The sequence below is a fragment of the Phoxinus phoxinus genome (genome assembly GCF_949152265.1).
Source record: "Phoxinus phoxinus genome assembly, chromosome: 22".
Taxonomy (NCBI): Eukaryota; Metazoa; Chordata; class Actinopteri; order Cypriniformes; family Leuciscidae; genus Phoxinus; species Phoxinus phoxinus.
The window spans coordinates 24,887,240-24,912,906 of NC_136897.1; the positions used below are offsets into that span (position 1 = coordinate 24,887,240).

At 41.2% G+C, this 25,667-nt stretch overlaps 1 protein-coding gene across 1 annotated transcript in view; it reads right to left on the reverse strand.

Moving 5' to 3' along the window:
* The window catches only part of bsnb (bassoon (presynaptic cytomatrix protein) b), an 83,928-nt gene that overhangs the window by 875 nt on the left and 57,386 nt on the right, over window positions 1-25,667 (reverse strand). Inside the window, exons 4-11 of the mRNA XM_079598535.1 lie at window positions 14,736-15,152; window positions 7,925-14,209; window positions 4,737-6,777; window positions 3,488-4,341; window positions 3,157-3,304; window positions 2,931-3,056; window positions 1,943-1,995; window positions 1,587-1,689 (exon numbers count right to left, since the gene is read on the reverse strand). Coding sequence (XP_079454661.1) covers window positions 1,955-1,995; window positions 2,931-3,056; window positions 3,157-3,304; window positions 3,488-4,341; window positions 4,737-6,777; window positions 7,925-14,209; window positions 14,736-15,152 — 9,912 coding nt within the window. The 3' untranslated portion in view covers window positions 1,587-1,689; window positions 1,943-1,954. The remainder of the gene's footprint in view (window positions 1-1,586; window positions 1,690-1,942; window positions 1,996-2,930; window positions 3,057-3,156; window positions 3,305-3,487; window positions 4,342-4,736; window positions 6,778-7,924; window positions 14,210-14,735; window positions 15,153-25,667) is intronic.

Below are 25,667 nucleotides of genomic sequence, written 5' to 3' on the forward strand. Positions count from 1 at the left end.
CACACACACACACACACACACACACACACACACACACACACACACACACACACACACACACACACCTAAAAAATGACCTTTTAGACTCATTACAACTCAAATGGGATTTAACAGAATAATTATTGTAAGTGATTTAACAAAAACACAAGCTTCATATTTCAGTTTTAAAACACTGGCCCAGTTTACTTTAATTTTTGAGGGTTATAAAATGTAGTACTCTTCTTAAATACTAGAGGGCAGAAGAGGCTGGATTTCTCACACCAACATCTTTTTAACAGTATTAAACATTGGTGTGCACCATGTGTACACAAGCTAAACAAATTTGTAAACAAAGTTGACATTGTCACCACAAATTTGAATAAATGGCAAAAATTACAGTCAGAAAAGATGGAAAGCTTGACTTAAAATGTATGGCATGATGTTCAGCAATACTACTGCATTTAGTACATGCACAACCAGCCTTAACAAATCTAAAAAAGAAATCAACGTTTTTGAGGTTGCATGAAGAGTACAGTATATTGCTTTTAATGTGAGTATAGTGACTAGAATGACTCTCACACCTTCCACTGTGATTGCATAAGTAAACCACGCTGATGTATGGAGCAGGATTTGGATTGGATAGCCGAGAGTTGAATCGGATTAGCCGTGGTTTAAGGAGCCCCTAAACCTGTTTTATCCCAGATCCTTTCTTTGGATCTACACATGCAACACACCCACTGACAGTAAAATACCACAACAGTCGCCATGATACAATACCAGCGACAGTATGAGGAGGAAGGGACAGACCACAGGCAGATAAAGGAATGGAAGAAATATGACTACTGCAGGAAAGGCTATGGTCAGCAGAGAATAAGAGGTTCGATAGTTCAAGCGATTTTATGGCCACATTTCACTGTACAGTTGGTGAATACAAAGCTAATCCATGTACAGAACTTAAAAAAAATAAATATAAAATAAAACTTTTCCCTTACAGTTTCAGTTTAATTTCTGGTACAACTCTTTGACATGGTACACTGTGCAATTTTGATTGCGTCTTGATTAATGTGACTCATCAGAATATTGCCAGCACAAAGATGACTGAGCTTTGCACGGATGCTAATGCTAAGCCAAGCCCACTGATCTGCCTGCTAATTATAGCTCACTTTGACTGACCCAATTCACCCACGCTGAATAGTGAAAGGTTAGATTTCAGTGGCCTCAGATCAGGGTCAGCTAATCTGAACTCTAACCTTCGACAGAGCAAGTGGCAGAGGACACGGTTGCATAATAGCCCTGTCTGAAGTACAGATCAAGAAGCAAAAGCACTCTGAGAAGAAATGCTCTGTCCTTCAGCATTAAACCGCAAGTCATTACCTTTTCCACAGCCCTAGCTGCATACATTTGTAGTCAATGTATTTGCATTCTGATTTTCACACACGTTGGTTTAACTTTATCTCCCACAATGCAATGAGACTGTACACTCACAACAAAGTTAAAAAGGTAATTCGTCATAATGACATATATTAGAAAGAATTCAATTTGGTATTTAAAATTGCCTGGAGTAGTATTATTCAACTTGTTCTGAGGTTGCAGAATAAAATACTCACCAGTGTCCTCAGGTGTACCCCGCCCTCAGGCTAAAGATGTTAAATGGCAGCAATAAATTCATAGGTTTTTCCAGTTCTAACTCCAAGTCACCCCAACTTATGCCTGAGGAACAATTGAGCAAAACAAAAAAAAATCCCAAAGGGTTTAAAAAGCTCATATGTAGTTCATACAAGTAACAGTTACAAACACTAATAATTTAAAAGGGTGATGCAAGAAATGTGTCACCAATACTCTTACTACTTTTTAACTAGCTTAACCAGCATGGCTACCAATCTAGTGCTAACTAGTATAAACCACATTCAACAAATTCAACAAAATGATATTGTCAGAAGGTTAATGCACAGTGTTTGCTCACCTTCTCAGCAGATCACCAAAATGAAGTAAACTTCTTCCCGAGAGCAGATACAGCTGTATAAAAGATGAGCATAACAAAAACACAATTTAGGTGCCATATCTTAAAACATCTTGAGCCATATTAACAATGAGTTTTAGCTTAAAACCTATTCACAAATCTCATAAGAGCAATTTTTACTAAGCAACTCTTAATATAAGAGCACGGCTGGGTTGAACTCGTTGCTATGGATGTCACTTTTTAACGAGCGCGCTCTTTTAAATCACACACAGTGGTTGGTAGAGAAGTATAGCAGGCAGACAGCAGGAAGGAGAAATATGTAACGTGAACGTGATTTTGGAAGCCGCTGGCCCACCCTAGAAATATAACGATTGAGGCGGGTCGAGCTACTTTATGAGGTATTGCTGTCAATTTGCGGATCCTCTGGAGTTGCAAGGTTTAGTCTTAGTATGCAGTTCTATTCAAGTTAGTGTATAAAGTATAGGGCAAGAATAAAGAGTTTTAAAAAATAACGTTATTAACTGGTATTTTTTCTAATCACACTGTTTTCGGAACGGTAATGTTACAGAAGGAACGCATGAACAGAAAAGTTTAAATACTGATTCTGCTCGGAGTGAACCCATTCTTTTTTTAGTTTTTAGTTTTTAAGACCCTGATTAGGAGCAACTTTTAGCCTTAAGATTTTTTGTGAATACGGCCCCCGGGCTGCAACTGACGGCTGAAGATTCAATCCCAAGTAGGAGTAACTCAGGAATTGAGAATTACTGAGATCACAGTACTGCTCAGGCCTCAGCCATTTTTCACTTAAACTCAGGTTACCCTTGGGTGCTATCCCTGAAATTACTGTAGTGAAAGCTGTTCTGGAAGAAAAGCATCTGCTAAATGCCAACTAATTACTATCCTAAGTCAAGACATGCCACATATTCTCCATAACATCTGTCTCCATCCCTGTTGCCAAAATTTTGATTGCTTATGTTTCACAGTTCCATACCATCTCCTAATTTTCCAGCTTGCTCCGCTGCTCCTCCCTGCAAGATCTTTGTAATAACATTTTCTCCTTCTGCAGGCGGTTGTGCAGCGCTGCCTATACCCCCTGGCCGGGGTGCTGCCTTTGAACCTGAAAAGACAAAGGCACATAATCTTAGATCTGCTTAGATCATACACCAGTAATGAAAAATGTTTCCCTGTCTTGCTGAAAATCAGTTATTTCTACTTACCGATTCCTGTAGCAGGAATCAGGGGGGGTTTTGCAGCTTGAGGTACAGCTTTTGATCCAATAGCAACTGCAGGAGTTGGTGCAGGTGCAGGTGCAGGAGCAGGTGCAGGTGAAGGTGCAGGTGCAGGTGCAGCAGGCTCAGATTTTACCTGCACAACCAATGAGGGGCAACGTTAAAGAAACTATTAACTAATTTAAAAGAAATTAAATATTTGTCTATCACACTTTCAAGGGCAAGCTTATGTATAATACTTAAAACATACCTCATATAACCAAATGTGTAATGTGGTTTTACAGTAAATGTGTCTTAAGCAATATTTATGAAAACTCACCACAGCAGCAGCTGGCTGGGCGGTGGGGGGTCCTCCTGGCTGTTGTCTTGCCTGTGCTGGAGCCTGACCTGGCTTTGATTGCTGCTGAGTTATACCTGTTCCCATGCCAGCAGCTGTGGTTGTGGGCTGATTTGCTCCCATTGTGTTTGCTGGCTGTTGCCCAGGTTGCTGTGGTGGCTGCTGCTGTGTACGGGTTGTTTGTCCCAATTGGTGTTGTCCTTGCTGCCCTGCCTCAGGTGGCTGAGACCCTGTCTGCTTGGCAGATGTTTGCTGGCCAGATGTGGATCGATGCTGTCCTTGCTGTGGTTGTGGTTGCTGCTCTCCAAGACCCTGCTGCGGCCTAGAACCTGAAGGGGGCTCCTGCCTTCTGGATGAGCCTGGTTGCCTCTGCCCCCGTTGTCCACTTGAGCCATGGTGGTGGCCTGATGGATCACGGGAGTATTCTCCTGAGTCTCTGTGGCCAGCAGATCGTGGATCTGGGGATCTTTTCTGTGTGGAGGATGTTGCGGCACGGCCGTCTGAGCGGGTGGAAGGATCTTTTGGATGTGATCTTGAAGAACGAGACGACCTGGGATCATCTGAAGAATGACGGGAAGAAGAGTGTCTTCCTGAGCTGCTGCCATGGTGACGGTGTTCCCGAGATGAGGTGGAAGAAGAATGCCGTTGATGTCCATACTCGTCTTGAGGCCACAGGTCTTCCTCAGGGGGCTCATCATAATCATGGTAAGTGTGCTTAACATTGCCCCTCCTGCTAGAGGATGAGTGACTTCCACTCCCATGGTGTCTAGAGCGATCTGACCGAGCTTCACGTGGTTTTTCAAACCAGTCTGTCTCCTCCTGACCCAAATGATAGGCTTTTTGGGAAATGAAGGGAGAAAGTCAATACTTTGTGCTATAGGAAATGCCAATGGCAATGAACAGTATCTGAACACACTGAAGCCATGCAACGCTCAAATCCCAAAGATAACAGCCAAAGAAAAAGAAAAGGAAGCCAAAAAAAACAGCCATCAATGAGAAAAAACAAAAGACAGATTGTACAGACATTTGAATCACAATCTCAAAAAGATAAACGATCACACCATGCAGTTCATGCAAAAAAGGCATATATGGTTTCATGCATTTATTAAAGCATTCACAATAATAGTCCAAACTTTTGTTCTCTCTGCCTTCAAGGCAAGATCATTGGCATGCAAGTTTTTAATTGTTGGATGCATTTTAACAGGCAGTTTTTAAATTCAGCACCAGTTACCTTCACTGTCTGAAACAGCACAGTGCATGTCATCTGCAAGGTAAGGGTCATCTGGCTTATATACATGACTCTTAGGTATATCCCTTATATGGTGGTCCTGTACATCTGGTAAGGAATGGCTGGAGCCATACTGATTTCGTACATCATGAGGATCTGGCACAGAGCCACGACCAATTCCCATGGGCTTTCCAACGGGACTTAGAGGACTCTCTTCCTCAGAGTTCTGTGTACGCATAGAAGGACGGCCACTACGACCATGGGTGCCCCTCTGTGATCGCTCCATGGCGTCCCTCTCATAAGATTTACTTCGGTAGCCACTTGAGTCTCTGGAAGAAATTTTATCCATGCCATAACCTGTGGACCTTGAACGTCCAGAGCCATAAAGACGATCATCCTCTTCTAATGCCTCTCTTGATCCATAGTACTTCTGTTGATCATAGCTCTTTTTCACGCCAGTCCTGGACACTACAGTGCAGCTACCACCTGTTGATGTTGTCATGGTGTAGGAGGCTAGATCAGACTCTACATCTCGAGCTTCTTCAATTGGAGAAAACTTGGAGATTTTTTGCTCCATACCTTGCTTCCTATGTTTGCTACGTTTGGATGAAACGGCAGGTGCCAAATTTTTTGATGAGTGCTTCTGGCTACCCATTCCCCCACTGCTGCGTGAAGGGTGCTTATAGTCATCATAATAATAAGCAGAACCACTTACAGTGGTACTTGGATGTCCATGGCTGTCTACTCCACTTTGATAGGTGTTTGAAGTTCTTCCATATAAATTCTCAGAGCCATCGCCATAAGTTGGTCCACGTGGGCCATTCTCACTTCCATAACCTACCCGTGACATGTCAGAGGACCCCATATTTTCTTTTGTGAGTTCACTGATATCATCAATCATTACATAATTTCTGGGTATATTTTGTTCTAGATTTGTGGCGTAGACACCATCTGTTACATATCCTGATGATGGACTTGGAATACGTTCAGCCAATGGTTGGTCAGAGGGACGATACTGACCATAAGCATTGTTTAGCGGCGAGGAATAGACACCGCTGAATCCAGTCTCTTGAGCTGATGTTGCTATTGGAACGGACGGATTACTGATAACTTCATAGTTTGTGGGTAGTTTCTGTTCTAGATCAGCAAGCGAGGTTTGCCTTGGCCTTTGATGGGCAGAAAGCATGTCTGCTTGGGGTTGGAAGGACATGCTCTGTGCAGGATAAGGTAGGGTCTGCCCTTGTAAAGGTGCAGTTGGTTGAAATCCCTGGTGACTGGCCTGCTGCAAACCAAGATCAGACTCATAAGTAGGCTGACCGTAGCTATGAGTCTGGTATGGCCCTGGGGTCTGATAGGATGAAGGTTGAGGAGGATGAGGTTGGAAGGTTCCAGGCTGGGGATGTGAGGAGGTTGGGTACGGTGTTGGCTGAAACCCAATCTGCTGATAGGTGGCAGTGGGTGGTTGTGTGGGTGTGGGCTGGGCCTGTGGATATTGATATGGAACATATGAGGAGGTAGGAGGGTACTGAGATGCATTCAAATCAGAAGTAAACTGGTTGAGAGGAGCTGTACTTGGGCGTGACAACATTCCATTTTCTTCATAGGTGCCTGGACCTACCCCAGCTAATCGCAAATTATTCAGCTCACTATCTGACATGTAGTCACGTGCATCCCCAATGCATCGCAGGTATGCCAACTCTCTCCTCTCTCTCTCTTTCACCCTGGTTTCCTTGCGCTGGGTGATGCCCATTTCCAAGTATCGTAGCTTAGCATCAATCTCCTTCTCCTCTTCCTCTAACTCAGCCTGCTGTTTACGTAATTTGGTGGATTCTTGCTCTACGGCTTTCAGTTCACTTAGCAAGCCTGCCTTCATTGCACCCTGTGAAGGACGTGGCAAAACCCTCTGGGATGCTCCAGGGGAACTGTATATATGGGGAATTGCTGGTGTTACAATCGGTACAGGGGTCTCATCTGGTGGGGGACTGGGCAGAGTTCTCTTCACCTTTCTCATCATTGCATTCTGCTGCTGCTGCAAGGCAGACATCTGGAGAGCAGAGGTTTTAGAGACTGATTAATATTACAGCAGCCAGAAACAGTTTTGAGAGAACAACTTTTCCCTTAATACTTTAAAAAGCACACAGATTAAACAGTAAACATACTAAATTACGTAAATATGTTAAATATTGCATATACTGTATACAGACATACCGGTAGTTGTATCACAGTGTATCATTTCCTATTACAGTATTTATCTATTTCATAAATAAAACCATCCAAAACAAAAATTCAAATCTAAACACATTACAATGTATTGCAAGCACGCTCAGTAAAAACCGTTATTTTAAGTCAAGCAAATATAAATATATAGCCATGACACTATATTCTATCAATGGTTACATTATAATACATTATACATAAAAATGGCTACAATCCTATTTAATTGTAATGACTTTGTGTACTTAATAGTTTTGTGTTAACAAGAAATTGTTTTTAGTTTACAAGAAATAAATAGTAAAACATAATATAATAAATAAAAACATCTGCATACCTACAGTAATGTGGAGTTAGAGAATCCATTAAAGAAATTCCGTTAAACCACACATTTGAAGAAGTGACAGAAAAAATAACCTCCCTTTAGCTGGTGTGCAGTTCTCTGAATGCACAAGCCAGAACATTCCTTCGACAGGAATTAAACTGAGAATGAAAGACTCAGACCTCTCTGACCAGCTGCTGACAAGCCGGAAGACAGCAGGGCAGACCCAGTATGCCTACTGTACAAGTTGAGCCAACCCCTAGCATTTCAGAGACTTTGCCAGATTTAGCAGTTTTTCTCTCTCTCTCTCTCTCTCTCTCTCTCTCTCTCTCTTTCTCTCTCTCTCTGTGTGTGTGTGTGTGTGTGTGTGTGTTAAAGAGAGCGGGGAATGAATGGTAAATAAAAAAATAAATAGAGAACTACAGTAATTGAAACACATATGATAAAATAAATAAGTTGTCCAACCCCACCTTATATAAAAAATATATATATATTATCAGGAGTATTAACCTATACTATTATTGGGCCCTACAGTGTATCAGTGTAAAAATGGTACAAATGATTAAATTGTCTCAAATTACTATCTACAAACTGGTTTTGTAGTCAACAACACAAAACGGTATAGTAAACTAATATTGGCAATGAAATGGTTCCATACCTGGCTCGCTGAGCTGGTTTGACTTTGGTATAAAGAGAATTTGGTCTTGGTTGGGTCTTCTGATGTTGGACTGAGAGGCTTAGGATCTGACATGGACCGTTGAACACTCTTTATGGGTCTCGGAATAGTCTGATGTCTCTGTGGTGATTCTGCAGTGAATGCTTTTTGTTGGGGAGTCACATGTGCCTTATTAAGTTTCTCACTGGAAGGAAAGGTAGTCTCCAACATACGATGGGGGGACAACGGAGACACTGGAGAGTACAGCACTTGTGGAGATTTGGGTGGCTGACGGGAAGGAGATTCATTTTGCTGCTGAGCTTGTTGGTATCCAATATCTAATGGGTCTGGCTTTCTCCTTTCAAACTTGGTTGGCATGGCACCAACTAATTGCAAACTAGTAGAATAGGGACTAACAGTAGTGGGAACACTGAGCTGAGGAGCAACCACTCCGTGGAATTGTGCCTCTGGATCAGTTTGACAGGCTAAACTCTCTCCCTTTTGGGTCCTTTCAGGAGCAGATATGTAGTGAAGGAGTTCAACCTTTGATGTTTCAGCCATGGTAATGTGTATGGCTGGAGATATTCTACCCAACTGGTCTGACTCAGTCTGACATGAGGAGTCATTGGTGGTCTGAATGGCAATGCTGGATTTAGATGCATCACTCTTAGTCTCTGAAGTTGGTTCAGAATGTTTGGAGTATCTTGAACGCCTGCGGCGTATTGGCTGAGTGTCCCACTCACCCTGGTCTTCTTCATCAGTCTGAACGCTGCAGTCAGCTATACGTCTAGTTCTACGACGTCGAGACATGAGTTTGTCCTCCGTGTCTTCATCATCAGTTTGTACACTGCAATCTGCAATTCTCTTTACAGACTCATCCTCTGATCCATTCCTCAAACGGGGCATAGAGTTTTGTTTCTTCATAATCCGACCATCTCCATGATCTTCACTATTCTTAAGGGACATTTCTGAAGAAGAGCTAGGCAAAGGCCTAGTGGACACTACTGCCTGGACCACCTGCCCATCAGCACATGGCAAGATCTGTACACTCTGACCTTCTTGTGGAATAATTCTACCACTCTGATCATAGATAATTGAGATGGTTTGAGGTGTAGTTCCACCAACCATCACACCTTGAACAGCACCTTGAGCTGTAGTAGCTACTGCTGCAGCAGCTGCTGAAGCAGCCGCCGCCTCTGCTGCAGCTGCTACTGCAGCTGCTTCAATGGCTGCTGTTTTCTGCCGCTTTTGTTCTTCAAGCTGCTGCTGGAGCTGCTGTTGCAGAGACTGAATGTGGTCTAGCTGCATCCTTTGCTGCGCCAGCTGCTCTCTTTGCATCACTAGCTGGGTTTCCCTTTCAGCCTGTTGCTGGTGAATAACCTGCTGCTTGATGGTCTGTAGTTCTTGAATCTCCCGCTGCATGAGAAGATGTTCTTTCTCTCTGTGCCTCTGGAGCTCTAAACGATCCCTCTCCAACTCCTCTTGTAGACGTAGCTGACGCAATTTCTCCAACTCAACACGTTCTCGTTCCAGCTGCAAGATTTGCTCCTGTTGTTGTCGCAATCGTTCCTCTTCTTTTTCCTTCTCAATATTAGCAGATGTGGTTATAGTGGTACTGGCAGATGTATCTGGAAAGACTCTGGTAAATGCCTGGGTCTGCTTTTGTGGCACTGTTAATATTTGAGGTTGTGTCTGAGGCTGGCTTTGAGCTTGAGATTGTTCCTGACCTTTGACCAAAGACTGTGGTTGGGTTTGGGGCTGTGTTTGCAGTTGTGTTGTAGTACCTTCTACTGAAATATGAGCCAAAGGAGCCTGTTCATTTACAACTGATTGAACTGGCACTGTACTAGTATGTGCTGGTTGTACACTTTGCATACCCAAATTAGAAACAGGTTGACCAGTTTTAGGTGCTGCAGGTGTTGACATACTGCCAGGTGCTGTAGGCTTTCCGAGGTAAACTGGAGCTTCCTGGGAAGTACTAGAAGGTGGGACATGTCCTGATGAAGTATCTGGAGCGGTTACTGAAAATCGATTTGGAGGAGGATATCTATAAGGTCCCTGTGCATTAAGAGGCATTCTTGGGGTGACTTGAGGCAACCTGGTAAGGTTAGCAAGAGGTACAGCTGTTACATTGCCTGAGGGGCAAGGTCCATATACTCCTTTTAACATGGGATTAAGTACAGGAGCAGGCTGGGTGGTGATTGGCAGGGTGGAGGCAATTGGGGTGTTGATAGTAGAATATATCATGCCATCAGCTGTCCTCACAGCAGGGGGATATAAAGACCTTAGGCTAGCTTGTCTAGCATTGATTAAATTTGTAAGTGTTTGACCATGTACTGTTGGTCTGCCATCTGGACCATACAACAGGTTGGCTCTAATAGATGCTAGGCCTTGTTGAAGGTTAAGTCTGCCAGCAGGGCCTCCTCTCCCAGCACCATACTGCAGAAGCTCAGGATTACTGGTGTAACGACTACCAAACTGCTCCATGGAGTTAAGAGCAGCACACATTCTGCTAATCTCTCTAGCAGTAGTGGCACTGTACTGTGCAAGATTGGATTCTTGAAAACCACCTAGGTCACGTGAAGGATAACTATACTCTGCATTTATATTGGACAATGAGCCATACCTTCGCAAAGGTAATGGTGGAGCTGTATCACCTCCTTGATGGCGTAGATCGGTGTAAGATCCATATTGGGCACCCATTCCAAGATATCCTGCTTCATAGGCCTGCTTCATGGTGCTTAAATCCACTGCTAGGTCCCCAGGGTCAGTCCTCTGATAATATTGGAGACTTGAACCTGCTAGATTATTGTCTGACATAGATGGCTGAAGTCGCCCTGGAGGAGGCAAGGTAAAAGATTTGCGTTCATCTGCAGCCATTTGGATATTTGCTGTTTGGTAGCCATCATTTCCAGGTTGGTTTTGCTGTCCGGGAGCTTGAGATGGCTCTGCAGATGGCTCTGGTTGTGTTGTCGTACCTCTCTGAGCAAAAGGGCCTGAGCAACTACCTGCAAATGGCAACTTGTAGACAACATCACAGCAAGCTAACTGATTCTCTGGTTTAATCTGTCCTGTGAGATCTAGAACCTCTACTGGAGGAGGCGGCTCCTCTCTTTTAACAAGCTGGGTCACTGTAGCCCCCTGAGTGCTATTCTCATCCAACTGCACCATCATTACCTGGGGCTTCATTGAGGAGAGATTCATCACAGCAGGCTTGTTTTTTAGCTCCAAAGCCACCCCACCATATATGTCATGACCAAGTGTAGGTGTGGTAGACGTAGAGCATGATAATGATGGTGGAGGTAGCGGAGATATCTTCGGAATGGAAGTAACTGCTGTTTGTGTGCCTCCACCACTGTTTTGGCTTACCACCAAGTCCTTCTTTAACAATATCGGTTGTACTTGATTAGCTAAATTGTACCGGGCAAAAGATGCATTATGTTGATGTTGCTGGAGCTGTTGCTCAAGGAGCTCTTGTTGTTGCTGAAGTTTCTGTTGCTGTTTCTGAAGTTGCTGCTGTTGAATGCCTAGATTTTCCAGGCATGCATCAATTTTTGGAATGGATGGATCTGCGATTAGTGGCCTGGTCTGGGTCAGACAGACTGCAGATCCAACTCCTTGACCGAAGTCGACTCTATTTTGCATAGGATCTCCATACACGACTGGTTGCTTTGGCTGGGATATGAACATGGATGCTGCAACAGTCACACTTACTGTTGTTGGTGTAGTTATTGTCACCTGTGGTTGTGCCTGTGCATTTAGATTCATAATAAGAGGTTGTACAGCAGTATGACGACTTGGGGGTGTTTCTCCTTCAAGAGAGTATCGTCGTGTATCAGAAGCTAGGGATGTTAGGTCCATACCCTGGTCTGTCATAATGATTGGGGCAGGCTTCATTGGTGTTCTAAGATCCACTATATTATTACCAGGGGCAATTGTGCCTTGCTCTACAACTCTTGAGGTACCAGGTACTGTGGAGATTCTACACAAGGATATGTTTCCTACAGGATGAGATCCACTACTTTGGGAACCATTAGAGGTCGCAGTGCTCACAGCCACACTAACTCGCTCTGATATCTGTGTCCTTTGCAAGCTATGTTGAGGTGATGGGTGAGCTGGATATTTCTGTGGTGATGTGGGTGACTTCATTGTTGTATATTGAGTTTGATAAATTGTCTGTTGGCTGTCTTTTGTTGGCGATGATAAAGGTGAGGTCGAGGAATTTACAGTCACTGGTTTGGTTTGACTGCTTGTTCCTGATCCCAATGTAATCACCATAACTGGGGAATCTTGGGAAGACTGTTGTCTTGCAAGACGTGGTGCCCCTGCTCTATGAGAGATCTGAGAGGTTTGAGTAGGTACCACTGTAGAAGTAGTACAAGGTGCAGGGGCACGCGTTGGACTGTGTGAGGGGGAAGTAGAAGGGGATGTGGAAGGACTTGAGCCTTTAAAATATGAGAACATCTTTGATGATAAGGAGGATGATCCAGGATCAGGCACTTGGCCCTGTACTGTCCCTTGTAGTCTTCCTTGAGACTGTGTGGGAGCAGGCTGCCTAACTTGAGACTGTGGAGAACCAGTAGAATGGCCTCCTTTAGAGGTTTGGCTGCTCATTCTAACTTGACTTTGTTGTGATTGACTCTGTGTAGAATGTACCCTTTGTGTCCCTCTTCCTGAAGGATCATTTCCAGAGAATGAGACTGGAGCTGAGATCTGGGTAGGACTTGTACCTGGACTCAGATTAGTTGTTCCAGAATCTAAATGGTGTTTTTTGTCTGTTTGAAGGACTCTTTCCTGGTTTTGTTGTCCTTGTCTTCCTGGCGCCCGTTGCTGCTGCTTTTGCATCATCTCTGCTTTTCGCATCATTTCCTCATAAACCTCTTCAGCGCTTTTTAATGATTTATCTGCTGTGGAGGGAGAGACAGCAGATGTTTTCTCTGTTGGAGAGTACAAAGACATAAATGTAGGTAGATTATATTCACTGCCAGACTTGTACAGCTTTGAACCCATTTCAAATCCTTCAGCTTCTGAATCCATGGAGGGAGAGTATTCTGAGCAGGACGATCTGTGGAGTTCTTCCATTTCTGCAGCTTGTCTGAGCTCCTCTGTTGGGGATGCATCTTCAATAGGTGAAAGGTTACTAGGAGGTGTCTTTGACCTCTCTCTGCGTCTCTGCGCCCTCAGTTCCTCTTTGTCCCTTTTAGTTTTTCTGGCTGTACTGCGAATCCTCTGCTGCTCTAAGTCTCTCATCTTCTCCTGCTCTCTCAGAAGTTCCTCTTCTTCTCGCAATTCATCTTCTTCTGAGGAGTCCTCAATGGTGGGCAGCAGTGGACCATGGGATCGATGCCTTGCTTTCCTTTGTTGCTTTGCATCCTCAAGCCTTTGTCGTCTGCTAGGACTGCTATCACTGTCATCTTCCATTGATGACACAGAGGTTGGAGAAGTTCCAGAGGTATAACTTGGTGTGGTTGCAGGAAGGGTTGAAGAGTATTCTCCCCTTGACCTTTCTTCAGGTGACCCAGTAAGGCTTTCCATCTCAAGCTCAGGCTCCCTGAGGTCATGATCTGTGCTGAGTTCCATGTCACGGTTGAAGCTATTTGTATTATTCAATTCTATAGTTTTAAATCGTCTCAGACCACCTTGTGAGGCCATCATGTCATCTGCTTCACCTGATTTGTAGTTATCAGTGCTTTTAGAGTCTTCTTCAAAACTGCTAGATTGCTGTGTTAGACGACGTCTCTCTTTTCCTAGATCTCCACTGTGTTTATGGCTCCTTTTTGTCTTTACATGGCCCTCAACATCTGCTGTATCTTCCTCATCTGCACTCATCTCCAGAATCTGTCTCCTCATGAACTCCTCATCTGTTAGATCTTTCTGTGACTTCTTCTGTCGGGGTGGTAATGGAGAAAGGCCACTTTCACTGCTGTCTTCCACATAATCATGTCTTAATTTACAGCTTAGATCATCTGATGCTTCTTCATCAGACTCAAATTCCTGATCTTGTGATATAGACAGAGATCGAGGTCTTTGCTGTTCTGCGGTGTCCCTTCCATCACGATGCTGTCCTTGGTCAGTGACTGTATGTGACTCCAACAGAGGTCGCATTGAGCTTTCCAGTTTTGTTAGTTCAGATGGGCTTGGGGGGCTGCGTTGTTCAGAAATCCCCCTTTCATTGAGCTTCATAGAGTCTTCTTGGATCAAGCCTGTAATCTCACTCTGGGAGCTGGATATACCATCTGAGGAGTAGCCTGTATCACTCAGGCTCTGTGTGCTAGACTTGTTGGAATCCTGTAAATACAGAGGATAATGCATTAGGGTACATTAGATATGTGGCATAAATCATTTAAATTAAACAAAATTTTTTACAATATCAACATTTAAAACATTCATAACAGTTTATCAAATACAATTTTACAAAACATGCAAATGGCACATATTAGACAAGCATGCAAAACGGAGTGGATGATCATCAAAAGTGAATCTAAATAGTGATGAAGTTGTAAATAATAATACTAATTAATGATGTTGATAAAAATGGCATGCTTATATTAACAAATTATAACTTAGTGTATGTCACATTAAATGGGGCTCTTTGTGACATCAGTTCTTAATGGGTAATTTAAAAAAAGAGTTTACAAATGATGCTGACTCATCACTGTGTAACCAATCAGGCACTTCGAAATAGTAATTAGCCCCAGAGATTGTTAACTTTAAACTGGTTTTGAGAACATGGAACATTCCCATCATAGAATGTTGAAGTGATCTGTTATGAAAGACAAATACAGTGGTGATGAGGACACAGAGGGCCACTCACGTCATCTTGTTTAGATTTCTGCATGCCACTACTTTTCTTCTCATCTTTTTTATCCGATGTTCCCTTTTTAGACGACGTTTCTGTTTTGGACATAGCTTGTTTCTTGTTAATGCCTTGATCTTGTTTTTTTGTCTCAGCCTTAGTTGCAGGTAATTGTTGAGAGGGGCCCTTGCCCTGTGGCACCCCCTGTTTTACCGGAGAGAAAGGACCACTTACTTGGGCACCAGGTGGCTTTTGCTGCTGAGGGCCATTAGGTCTCAGCGCACCTTGCTGACTGGGCCCTCGCTGCTGTTGTTGATTGGCTGGGCCTAGTAGTCTGGGAGATCCAATGGATGGTGGCACAGGAGGAGCAATATCCCCTAAGCTACCTGACATTGCTCTCTGGGTCTGGCATGTCAAACACAGCCATTCTTTTTTCTGAAATTGAAAGGCAAACATGAAATTAGTATCATGAAACAATTAAGATATGAAGGAGAAAAAAAACTGTAGACAAGGTGAAAGTGTCAATAGACAGAATACATGTGATTTATCGCATTACTTGCCTTCACTTGCATTATGTCTTCTCTCTCTGCCTTTGTCACACAACTATTGTAATTCAAAAGGGATTTGGTCAAGTCGAGCAAGCAAGCATAATTGGGTTCTGGCCAAGACTGCGACCTTTCTCAAAGGCCTTGCTGACTCTTTTCAAAGCCACTATGTTTAACACACACAATTATGTAGCCTCTGGTAAGTCAAGTAAGACACACAAGCTCAGAATGATGGCTGAAACCACCCATAGCAGGAGGCTCCTGTGCGTTAAATCAAAAAGCATTTTATTAAACAATTTAGGAGTGTAAGACTATAAACGTATGATCATCATAAAAGCATTTTGCTTTAGAATGTGGATCAAGAGCTCACAAAACTGCATACCAGATTCTCATTCCTACACAATGCTCAGAAATATATGTTGCAAACACTGACTATGCAGTACATGCACAGCCCTATTTAATTAACCTTTATTTAACCAGGCAAGTCACTTAAGAACAAGTTTTTATTTTCAACGACTGCCTGGCAGGAGAATTAAGATCTCCTGAAGGACATACTAACTTTGAATTACCACTGTGTATGAAATGTGCTATATAAATAAACTTGCCTTGCCTTGCCTAATATATTACAATACACACATATACATTCATTTAAAACATTCTCAAGCTGTGATAAAAACACTCCCTAGTTTTTTAAATGATTGAAATAAATGACTCCAATTTCAATGACTTTTGTCATTGATAGCAGCAAAACTAAAAGCAGAGCGACCATAGACAGTTTTTTTTTCTAGGGATAATCAAACAAAGATGATTAACGGATCGGGTTGTAATATGTTCTAAATGTGGTGGTAGCAGCTCTTGCAAATATTTAAGCAATAGACCAAACAGGACTTTATAAATAAAAACACACCTGTTTATTTACCGTCCAATTTAAAAGGGATACAGTTCACAGTGATGCGTTCTGTTCTGTAGGGTGCATTAGTATACTATATACTATACCTATAATTGCTATACACATGAAACACCCAAAAAAAGACAAATGGAATATATCAACTCACTGACATCTAGGACACCTGACTGCATAAAACCAGAGAGTGATGTGCAAAAGGATTATAGATCTCATCAAACAGTTAAAAAACATTTGCAGTTTTTATATTAAAACTCACTCCAGCAGTGAGGCAATTATTCCTCCTTCTGCAACATCATAGAAAATATTCAGCAGAATATAGCAGCAAATAGTACACCAACACACACACACAAAAATATGTACTGAATGTTATTGTCTTTAACAGCCATGGGTCTACAGATAATTTTAAAATCATAAAATGTTTTATGTCCACAGTCTTAAAGTACACTAAAACCATACAGATATACTGTAGACAGGAGATTGCAAAAGTCCTCGCTAAGTTTAATGAGTCGCATGGGCACAGCAATAAACAGCCAAATTACCCCTAATCCTAAATATACTGTAAAAGAGAGTGCATTTTGAAATTCCTGTGTCTTTTCTCGATTTTCTTGTCAGACTCATATACTTTCACAATACCTGGCAGAGGGCTTGCCAATATGGTAGTGTTGGGATGTTTGCTCACTGGGTTTGATGACTGAGGTTTGTTGATTCAGGATGATAAACAAGCCGTACGAGTTCACTGCATGAAGTTCTGTTCTGATCTACTGATGCAACTGCTCGTACATCTCTGGTGTACACAAGCACACAAACTACCATAACCAGCATCAGATATTGCTCACTGATGTAAACTTGGTTAAATAGAAGTTATCATCCAAAGATATTGTGGCTGGTTGGCAAGATTTTGCTTTGCAGTTGTGATAGTGTTCTGACCGGGTTTTGGCATGTTGCATGTTTAGCATCCGTGGTTGCCTACTGGCAAAAGACAAAGAACCCACCACCATTTTCTATGATGTTCTGGTCCCTAAATATGACTTGGATCAATGAAAATCTATGGAATATATGCTGAAGTTTAATTCAAAGGTTGAAAGATTTTACAAAGAGCAATTTTAATACATCCTTAAAATGTAACTAAACTTGTGACTTCCCATGAAAATCTCCCAAACCAGGCTGTTGAGAAGAGAAAGAAGCTTTCTGCAGTAAGTAAACAGCTATTCTAGTAACAAAATTCAGACAAAATGTGTGTGCACAGCTTTGCTTGACTGCTAGAGCGGGTCAGGATGAATTCTGGGGAGAGGCTGAGGAAAGGAAATGTTTTGCCATGCGAGACAGATGCCTTTTCTTTTTGATTCTACTCCCCCCAAGTGCTCCACACTGAAGCTAAATATAAACAGGTGCAGCGTTCACTCAATGCTTGTGCAAAGCTCACAAAATGCTCTGCCATCTGTGCCTTTCTGCTTTTTATATTCTGCGTTGAAGCGAGATGGACGTTGTGTGAGTGTAGTCATTTGTGAGGTGTGCTTTTAGCATAATGAACGAAGCAGAGGTAATGCAGTGTGTCTGTGAAGAAAGCCCAAGAAAAATTTGTACATTAATTCTCATTTCAAGAAAATTATCTGTGAAAGCATCAATTCAGTTGGACAGGCCAAATTTACACGAATGCTTGATTTCTGGCAAATCTAAAACAAATTTTTTTTTTTGCGTTCAAAGCCAATTGGCTCAAAAATTGGCTCAAAAAAGCCCTCAAGAATGTGGCATGTGTCTCCTTAGCATAAATGAGTATGACACCTTTGTCTGTAGAGGTTATCGGAAGTGGTCCAATAATAATAATTGGGAAAAAGCCCAAAAAGTAGAACAAAATGTAAAAAATGTATAATAATAATACTAACAACAAAGTATTTTGTGTTCATGTGAGTTTTGGAAAGCATGGAAACACAGATGCAGTGTCAGCTGTTACTGGACAATCAGACAAACTCCTACTGGCATATTGGTTGCCAAAGAACAACATTAGCATGGTTAAACTTTGAATATACCACACCAATACACCATCCAAATATTTAGAAATGATAGAAAATTACTAGATTAATGGGACCTGAAGCCACAACAGTTAATTTTGTAAAATAATATTCAACACAGCTAGCTAACTGCACTACTGTGAACAACATTGAATGTTTGCTCACATTATTTAGCTAATCCACAGGACGTGAATTAGCTAGTTGCATACCTGTGTTGCTGTGTGTGTGTCTGTGATTTTTGCTCCCATTTCGTGGTGTCTTTTGATGTTGCCATCAAACAGGTGCAGACATGACTGTTTTGCATGTCGGGATAACCTTTGAATTCAACAGATTTCAAATGCGTTACATAAACCACTTTCCGAACAAATAGCTGCATGCATCTGAAAGAGCAGCGGGAGTCTCCAAAGTTTGCCAAGTCAAATCAAAATCCTGCATGTATCCACGACTGATAATGCTTTGCATCACACCACACTTCAGTCGGTCTGCACTGGAAGCATCGAAGCTGCACGTCATTTCACAATTCACATTTCACATTTCACAAGTTATAGCACACATATGGCATTTCTAAGTAACTCATTTTAAACCGATGGGGAAAATAAAGCTCTGCAAGACCACAATGGACACTTCCAGTAAACAGCTTCATTGCCTATAATAGTAACAGCTTGAAATTTCACACACACCACTTGTGTTCGGTGTTGTTGCACAGTATTCCTCTCAGATGGAAATTTCTCTGCTTTCCTATAAAAATATCTTCATGTAAATGCATATGATCACCTTTAATGATTGGCAAATAGATAAGTTGTTTTCTAAAGCATCTTTCCATCTGTCACAAAAACATGCCAAGTTTTAAGGGGTAGGCTATTTAAAAAAGCAGGTTTTGTGAAAGACCCATGCATTCACACGGGGCGTCTGCGTCAACGCTTGATGGAGAGCGTGTCTGAAGCTTGGTGCTGATGCAACCGCCAGTGACAACAGCCAATCACATAACTTCCAGCTTGGACTGCAACGTGCTAGTGTATTTGCATAAAGGCGATCTGATTGGCTGACTCCTGCATTTAAAAAGTTGAAACACACAATTCAGTTTGACAATGCATGACGTCACCCATGCCAAGTAAAAGAGAAGCGTTAACGCCGATGCCCTGAGTGAATGCACCGTAAGTAGGCGGATAACCTCAACTTTCGGTTCCAAAAACGGAGGTAACTTTTAGAGTATGTACAGTAAGTAGCCATAGCAACTTCCTCTCTTAAAGGGACAATGTGTAGTTTTTTAAGTATTTTATTAACTAAAATCAATGTCTTTATTCATAAATATGTCCTCAATGGTTTACAATTACCTCTCCCAATGATCCGACTTATCCTTGTACGCAAAGAATTTCTTATCTTTATTTACATGGGACAGGCAACTCCACGGAGGCTTCCATGTTGTTCCTCCATTTTGAAAAATTATAATAGCAGAGAGGGACAAAAAGCACTAGGCTACCTCAACGCGTTTCCACAACGCGTTTTGGTCCAGAGCCAGCGTAACGTGACTGACACCAGCTGAAGCGGACAATGAGAGGCGTAATGCGTGTCACTGCCTCGGTAAATTTGAAAGGTTGCACTGCACGGTACTTCATAATTCAGGATCATACTTATGCCGAGACAGAGGAGAAATGGCAAAATTTAATTTAAAAGGAAAAGTGACCGGCGAATTCAAAAACCGAGGGTAAAAAACGGGATAGCTTTACACAGTTGGAAAGAGCTAATGAAGGAGAAAGACTTTGAAAGGGAAGCTGAAGTTTCCTGCTTTCTTCTCGACGGGTAAGTCAATGTTACGGTCTAAATTACAATCTTTTTTTCATTCCTTGGTTGTGTAATTCATTATATAGGCAGCATAACAGTAGAACATGTAACGTATAGTTAAACTCGACGAAGGGCTATTGTTGACATGGCTTCTTGGTACATAGCAGCTACCGTAGTTGCAACACGCATTTGAAAAAGCGAGGAACTAGAGAGCACAATTCGTTTGAATGCAACATACAATTTCACCGCTAGATGGGAGTAATTCCTACACACTGTCTCTTTAAGATAACCTGCTCTGGAGCACGTTCTGTTCCAGGGTTAGTTTACTTCAGAGGTGTTCAGCGCATGCGTGCCCTATTGACAGAGTGACAGATTGTGCACAATATTATATATATATATATATATATAATATATATATATATCGATATATAAAGCACTAAAAAAACGTTATATAAATATATAAAGCACACAAACAAGGTAATGTTTATTTTAATCTAATAAAACTATTCTAATCTTACATTGATCTGCATTCAGATTAAATTTTGTTTTGCAACAGGATGTTTTCTATAATATTTTTCATATATTTCTATAATAAAAAAACATGATATTCCTTTCAAGGAATGTGGAAGCAAAAAGACTAAATATAACATTTTTAACTTTTACAGCCATGTTATCTTTGCAAGCAGAGACTGTTATTTAGTTTAATCAGTCTTTCTTTTTATTATAATGGGTTGGCTAAACTTGCTACCGGATGCATGTTTGGAACCAGCAAGGAAGTAGGCAAGGTTTGAGTTAGAGTTAAATAAACCGAGAGTTCATGGTATGTTTGACGGTAAGATAACCTTGCTTTCCCTGGTCCCTATTCACAAACCAATACATGCAGCTAAGCAAATAAAAAGACAGAGGTGGAAAATTGAGTACAAGAGAGATGTCAGAGTGTGAGCAGATCAGTTTATAGTCATTTAAACTCTGTAGTGAAGGGCAGAGGTGCAGAGCTCTTTAAAAAAATCACTAAGAGATTGTGGGTGTGAGGCCTTAGCCTTCGTGGCGCTTTACATGAAACTCATGCAGCCGAACGCCCAATGGGATAAACACACAGGCCACGAAATCAATCACTCTGAGATCGAGGGGGCAGGAAGAGAGAGAAAGGAGTATGAGAGCTTGTATGTTTAATGTGCGCAAGCAGGATTTATCACAATTAAGCAGGTTTATTAGAATTGATCATACGGATTAGGAAGCAAGTAACACACTGAACGACTGCCGATATTGATTTATGAGGAACATTTTAGGAATGTATTTTGATTCACTACAAATATTAACAACAATCAAATGAGAAAAAAAAATCTCCACAGATGGTGTTGTCCCTCTGTTTCATATCGACATCCAAGAACAACTCTCCCTTTTCCTCCACACTCCTCGAGAAAACATGTCAGTCGAATGCTGTGAAGGATTTGTATATAGGAGTTTGAAAATGTATTTTACATACCCTGTAAGTGTAGTTAGTTCAGGCAACATGTGTATTATACATATTTATATATACTGTATATATATATAAGTCTAAGCATTGTAAATGGATGCCCTCTCTTTATAGCCTATCGTGTTTTTCATTTTCTATAACCACATGCAATGCTAAATCGGGCAATAAAAGGCACATATCACAAATCAATGCACTTGGCCATGCAGGGGAAAAATGCTTTAATAGCAAAAGTTTACGTTTTTGTCTAAGTAGCCACATATCTGAGAGTAACTGCAGATAGGAGAAAATAATAAATTTATACTACGAGGCTGTTAAATGCTTGATTCTGATTGGTTGACGAACGTTCTAAGGTGTGCAATTATTTTCAGGGAAATGCACAGCTAAAATTATTCCAGGTGGGTCTTGAAGGCATTACATGTCCACATCAATTCACTTAAGTATTTCAGTTATTTCAAAAATTCATTACAGCCTACAAACGCAAAAGAAGCAAAATCCACAACGATACTTAAGAAAAAAATAAATATAGTAAACAATAGGATAAAAACATCAAATTCTTTTCAAGTATTTTTGCCAGAATAGTACGTTTTATCATGTACGGAAAGCACATACTCTCTTTCTCCCGCTCACTCTCCCACTCAAACGCACACACACTTGCACAGAAACGTGTTGTCTGATGATTTTATCAATAAAAAAGTTTAGCAAATTAAAAGCAACACGACATTTCTCACTAGCGAGGTAATAACGGCGCTGTTCTTGAAGAAGATAAAACTTACATCCAAAAGGATAAAAAACTTTTATCCAAAGTTGTTTTACAAATAAAAACATTAGTTTGAATTAGGAAATAACTCAAGAAAGTTTTAAACATGGCCTAGGATATACAGGATAGAACAGGGATGGATTATTAAATAGGAGGGAGGGAAATTAAATATAATTTTGAAAAAGAAAACTGAATTAAATGGTAAAGTGTGTCATTTCTGCACCACTAGGAGTTTGAAGCAGAACTTCTCACGTTTGCAATTATTTGGATAAACAAGTAAACTTAAGCTTCCATATCCGAGTCAATTCCATATCTGGATTTGCAATTCTGTTTAGTGCCAAAAATGACACATTTCACATTTATGATTGTAACGGAGGCCAGCTAGATCTGCGGTAAACCTCACTTCCCTGATCTCAAGAGTTGCATTAGCGACTGATGCTAGAGGCTGCGGCCTTTAACGTCCAGCTCAGAGCAGTGTGAGTAGATGATGCATTTGAAATATGAACTGACTAAAAAGCAATGTTAAAACTGCTAATAAGCAACAGTGGGGACCATCGATCTTTCTTTCTTATAGACTTTCTATGAAAAATAGTTTTTACACAATTCCCCTTTAATGGACACTTCTAAATGCAAAAAGTAATGCATCAGTGAATGTTCTCATCTTCATCTTGTTAAGGGACTGCACAGGTCAAACTACTAAAGAGAAGCTAAATTTAGAGATTTTGAGACTCAAGTTTTGAGGTTTGACATTTAAATATTAGAATCCAAGAGGTTTAACCTTTCATGCCTGAGCTTTTCAGTCAAATGCAGTGATTCATACATTTATTTTAGTCAAACAGAGCCATCTACAGTCCAGCAAATTAAATTAGCCCATCTCTGTGGATATAAGATTTACATAAGACAATCACTTACGTAATATCATGATGGCTGCATTGCTTTCTGCTTTCTATATCAGAAATATAGACAGTGATTATGACCAGAATCCTCAAAAATATGAGAAGGCTCCAGAGTCTCTTAAAGATTGAAACAGAATTTGATATAGTATCAGGCATTTCTTTAGTACAGTACATTCAAATAAGATTACAAACTTTTTATATAAGAGTCATCTGATTAAATTGCTATGAAACAAGCCAGATTGCCTGAAAGAATCACAATAAATTGCATTAGTGGTCACTATTATTATTGCTTATAAGGATATTGTTTTATACGAACCCAATATTTACCCTTGAGTATTAAACTTAGGTGCATAACTCATCTGACATTGTTTGTGGACATGAATGATGTGTCCTTTTGAATTAGGCCTGTACGAAACCAATAAGCAACCCACCCACAACACCCTAGCAACTGCATAGAAACATGCCAATCATCACACAGAACACCATAGCAACTGCATAATAATCTAGCAACCAGTAACATTAGGGGTCAGTATGATGGCTCTCAAAACCTTTCTAAAAGTTGAACGTGGTTTCCATAAAGCTTATATATATAAACAAGTTAGTAGACATGGACCAATCAGAATTCATCTCTGGGATATAGAACAGTGCTTTCATAAGCAGAACAATCAGAGACGTCTCTCCACAGGTTACAGGAAAGAAAAGGGTCAGCTGGATTGATCCACACAGTGAAGCTGTGACACCTGCAGTTCAGCCTGAGCTGCGGTTGCATGACAGAGGTGTGTGTCTGCGGGTTTGCATGGACATTCACAGCAGTGCCATGTGACATGTTATATCTCTGACCGTGTCTAACCATGTGAACATTACGTTTTCTGGCCGATATGAACAGTATGGTCATATCCGGTCTTGAACTAAAACTCGATACATGTCGGTGTCTATGCTTTAGTTAAAGCTGACATAATATTGTATTTTTATAATATAATGTAATGTAACATAATATGATATATAATGTATTAAAATATTTGAACCTCTCATCACTTTTAGGAGACCTGCCATAATGCAGGAGAGAACATTAAATTAAAAAGCATAAAACAGTCTTCAGTCTTGGAAAGTGAACTTATACAACATTATAAAAGGAAATGCAACCTCTGACAAGCTGTGATTCCCCCGTTCCCCCTGAGGAGGGCACCAGAGAGAGCACAAACCAACACGTTTAATCACCTCCACACTGGGGCACAGGTGCAACCACATGCTCGTACTCGCCGTCCACACACACTCTCTGCTCTGTCAGAATTCCCATTCGCCTGTTGACAAACAGCCACATGCTTGCCACTCATGTCTCGGCAGGACGCTTCATCCCTGCTGACAGCACACTGGGCACAGGTACTCATGCTGGGACAGGAAATGTCAGTGCTCATTAACAGCCAAGACACACCCACTCATCCTCACTCCACGTCACAAATCTGACCCTGACTGCCGGATTCCCATCAGCCTGTGCGCTGGATACCAGTCAGCTTATGCACATTGAAACTAACTTTTTTCTTTATCAATCAGCTCTGACCTTTGAATAAGGCGATTCAAGGTATTGTCTTATGATGGCATCTGTCTGAAGCGGATGGATGGATGGATGGATGGATGGATGGATGGATGGATGGATGGATGGATGGATGGATGGATGGATGGATGGATGGAACAAGTGAACAATCGACAGATAGATAGATAGATAGATGGATAGATGGATAGATATATAGATAGAGCTATATCGTCAGACAGACCAATAGATCATTAGAAAGAGAGAACACTAGATCAATAGAATGACAGAACGATAGATAGAATGATAGACAGACATACTGTAAAGACAGGATGGATGGATGGATGGATGGATGGATGGATGGATGGATGGAACAAGTGAACAATCGACAGATAGATAGATAGATAGATAGATAGATAGATAGATAGATAGATAGATAGATAGATGGATAGATGGATAGATGGATAGATGGATGGATGGATGGATGGATGGATGGATGGATGGATGGAACAAGTGAACAATCGACAGATAGATGGATAGATGGATAGATGGATAGATGGATAAATGGATAGATGGATAGATGGATAGATGGATAAATGGATAGATGGATAGATGGATAGATAGATAGATAGATAGATAGATAGATAGAGCTATATAGTCAGACAGACCAATAGATCATTAGAAAGAGAGAACACTAGATCAATAGAATGACAGAACGATAGATAGAATGATAGACAGACATACTGTAAAGACAGACAGATTGATAGAACGATAAAATAAAAGCAAGAGATAGCACGACAGAGTGATCGACTGACAGGCCTACAGGCAGAATGATAGAACACTAGATAGAATGACAGACTGAGGCATAGAACGATAGATAGAATGACAGAACAATAGACAGAACCTGGGATTGAGTCCCCGTTTTTTAATGTGGTCTCACGCATCTGTGCCGTATAAAACAGGCTTTCTCAGCAACTCCAGCCGTGATTTATGAATGTTTCTCACATGCATGTGCAGTCATCTGTCATGCTGTGTGATCATGTGCGCAT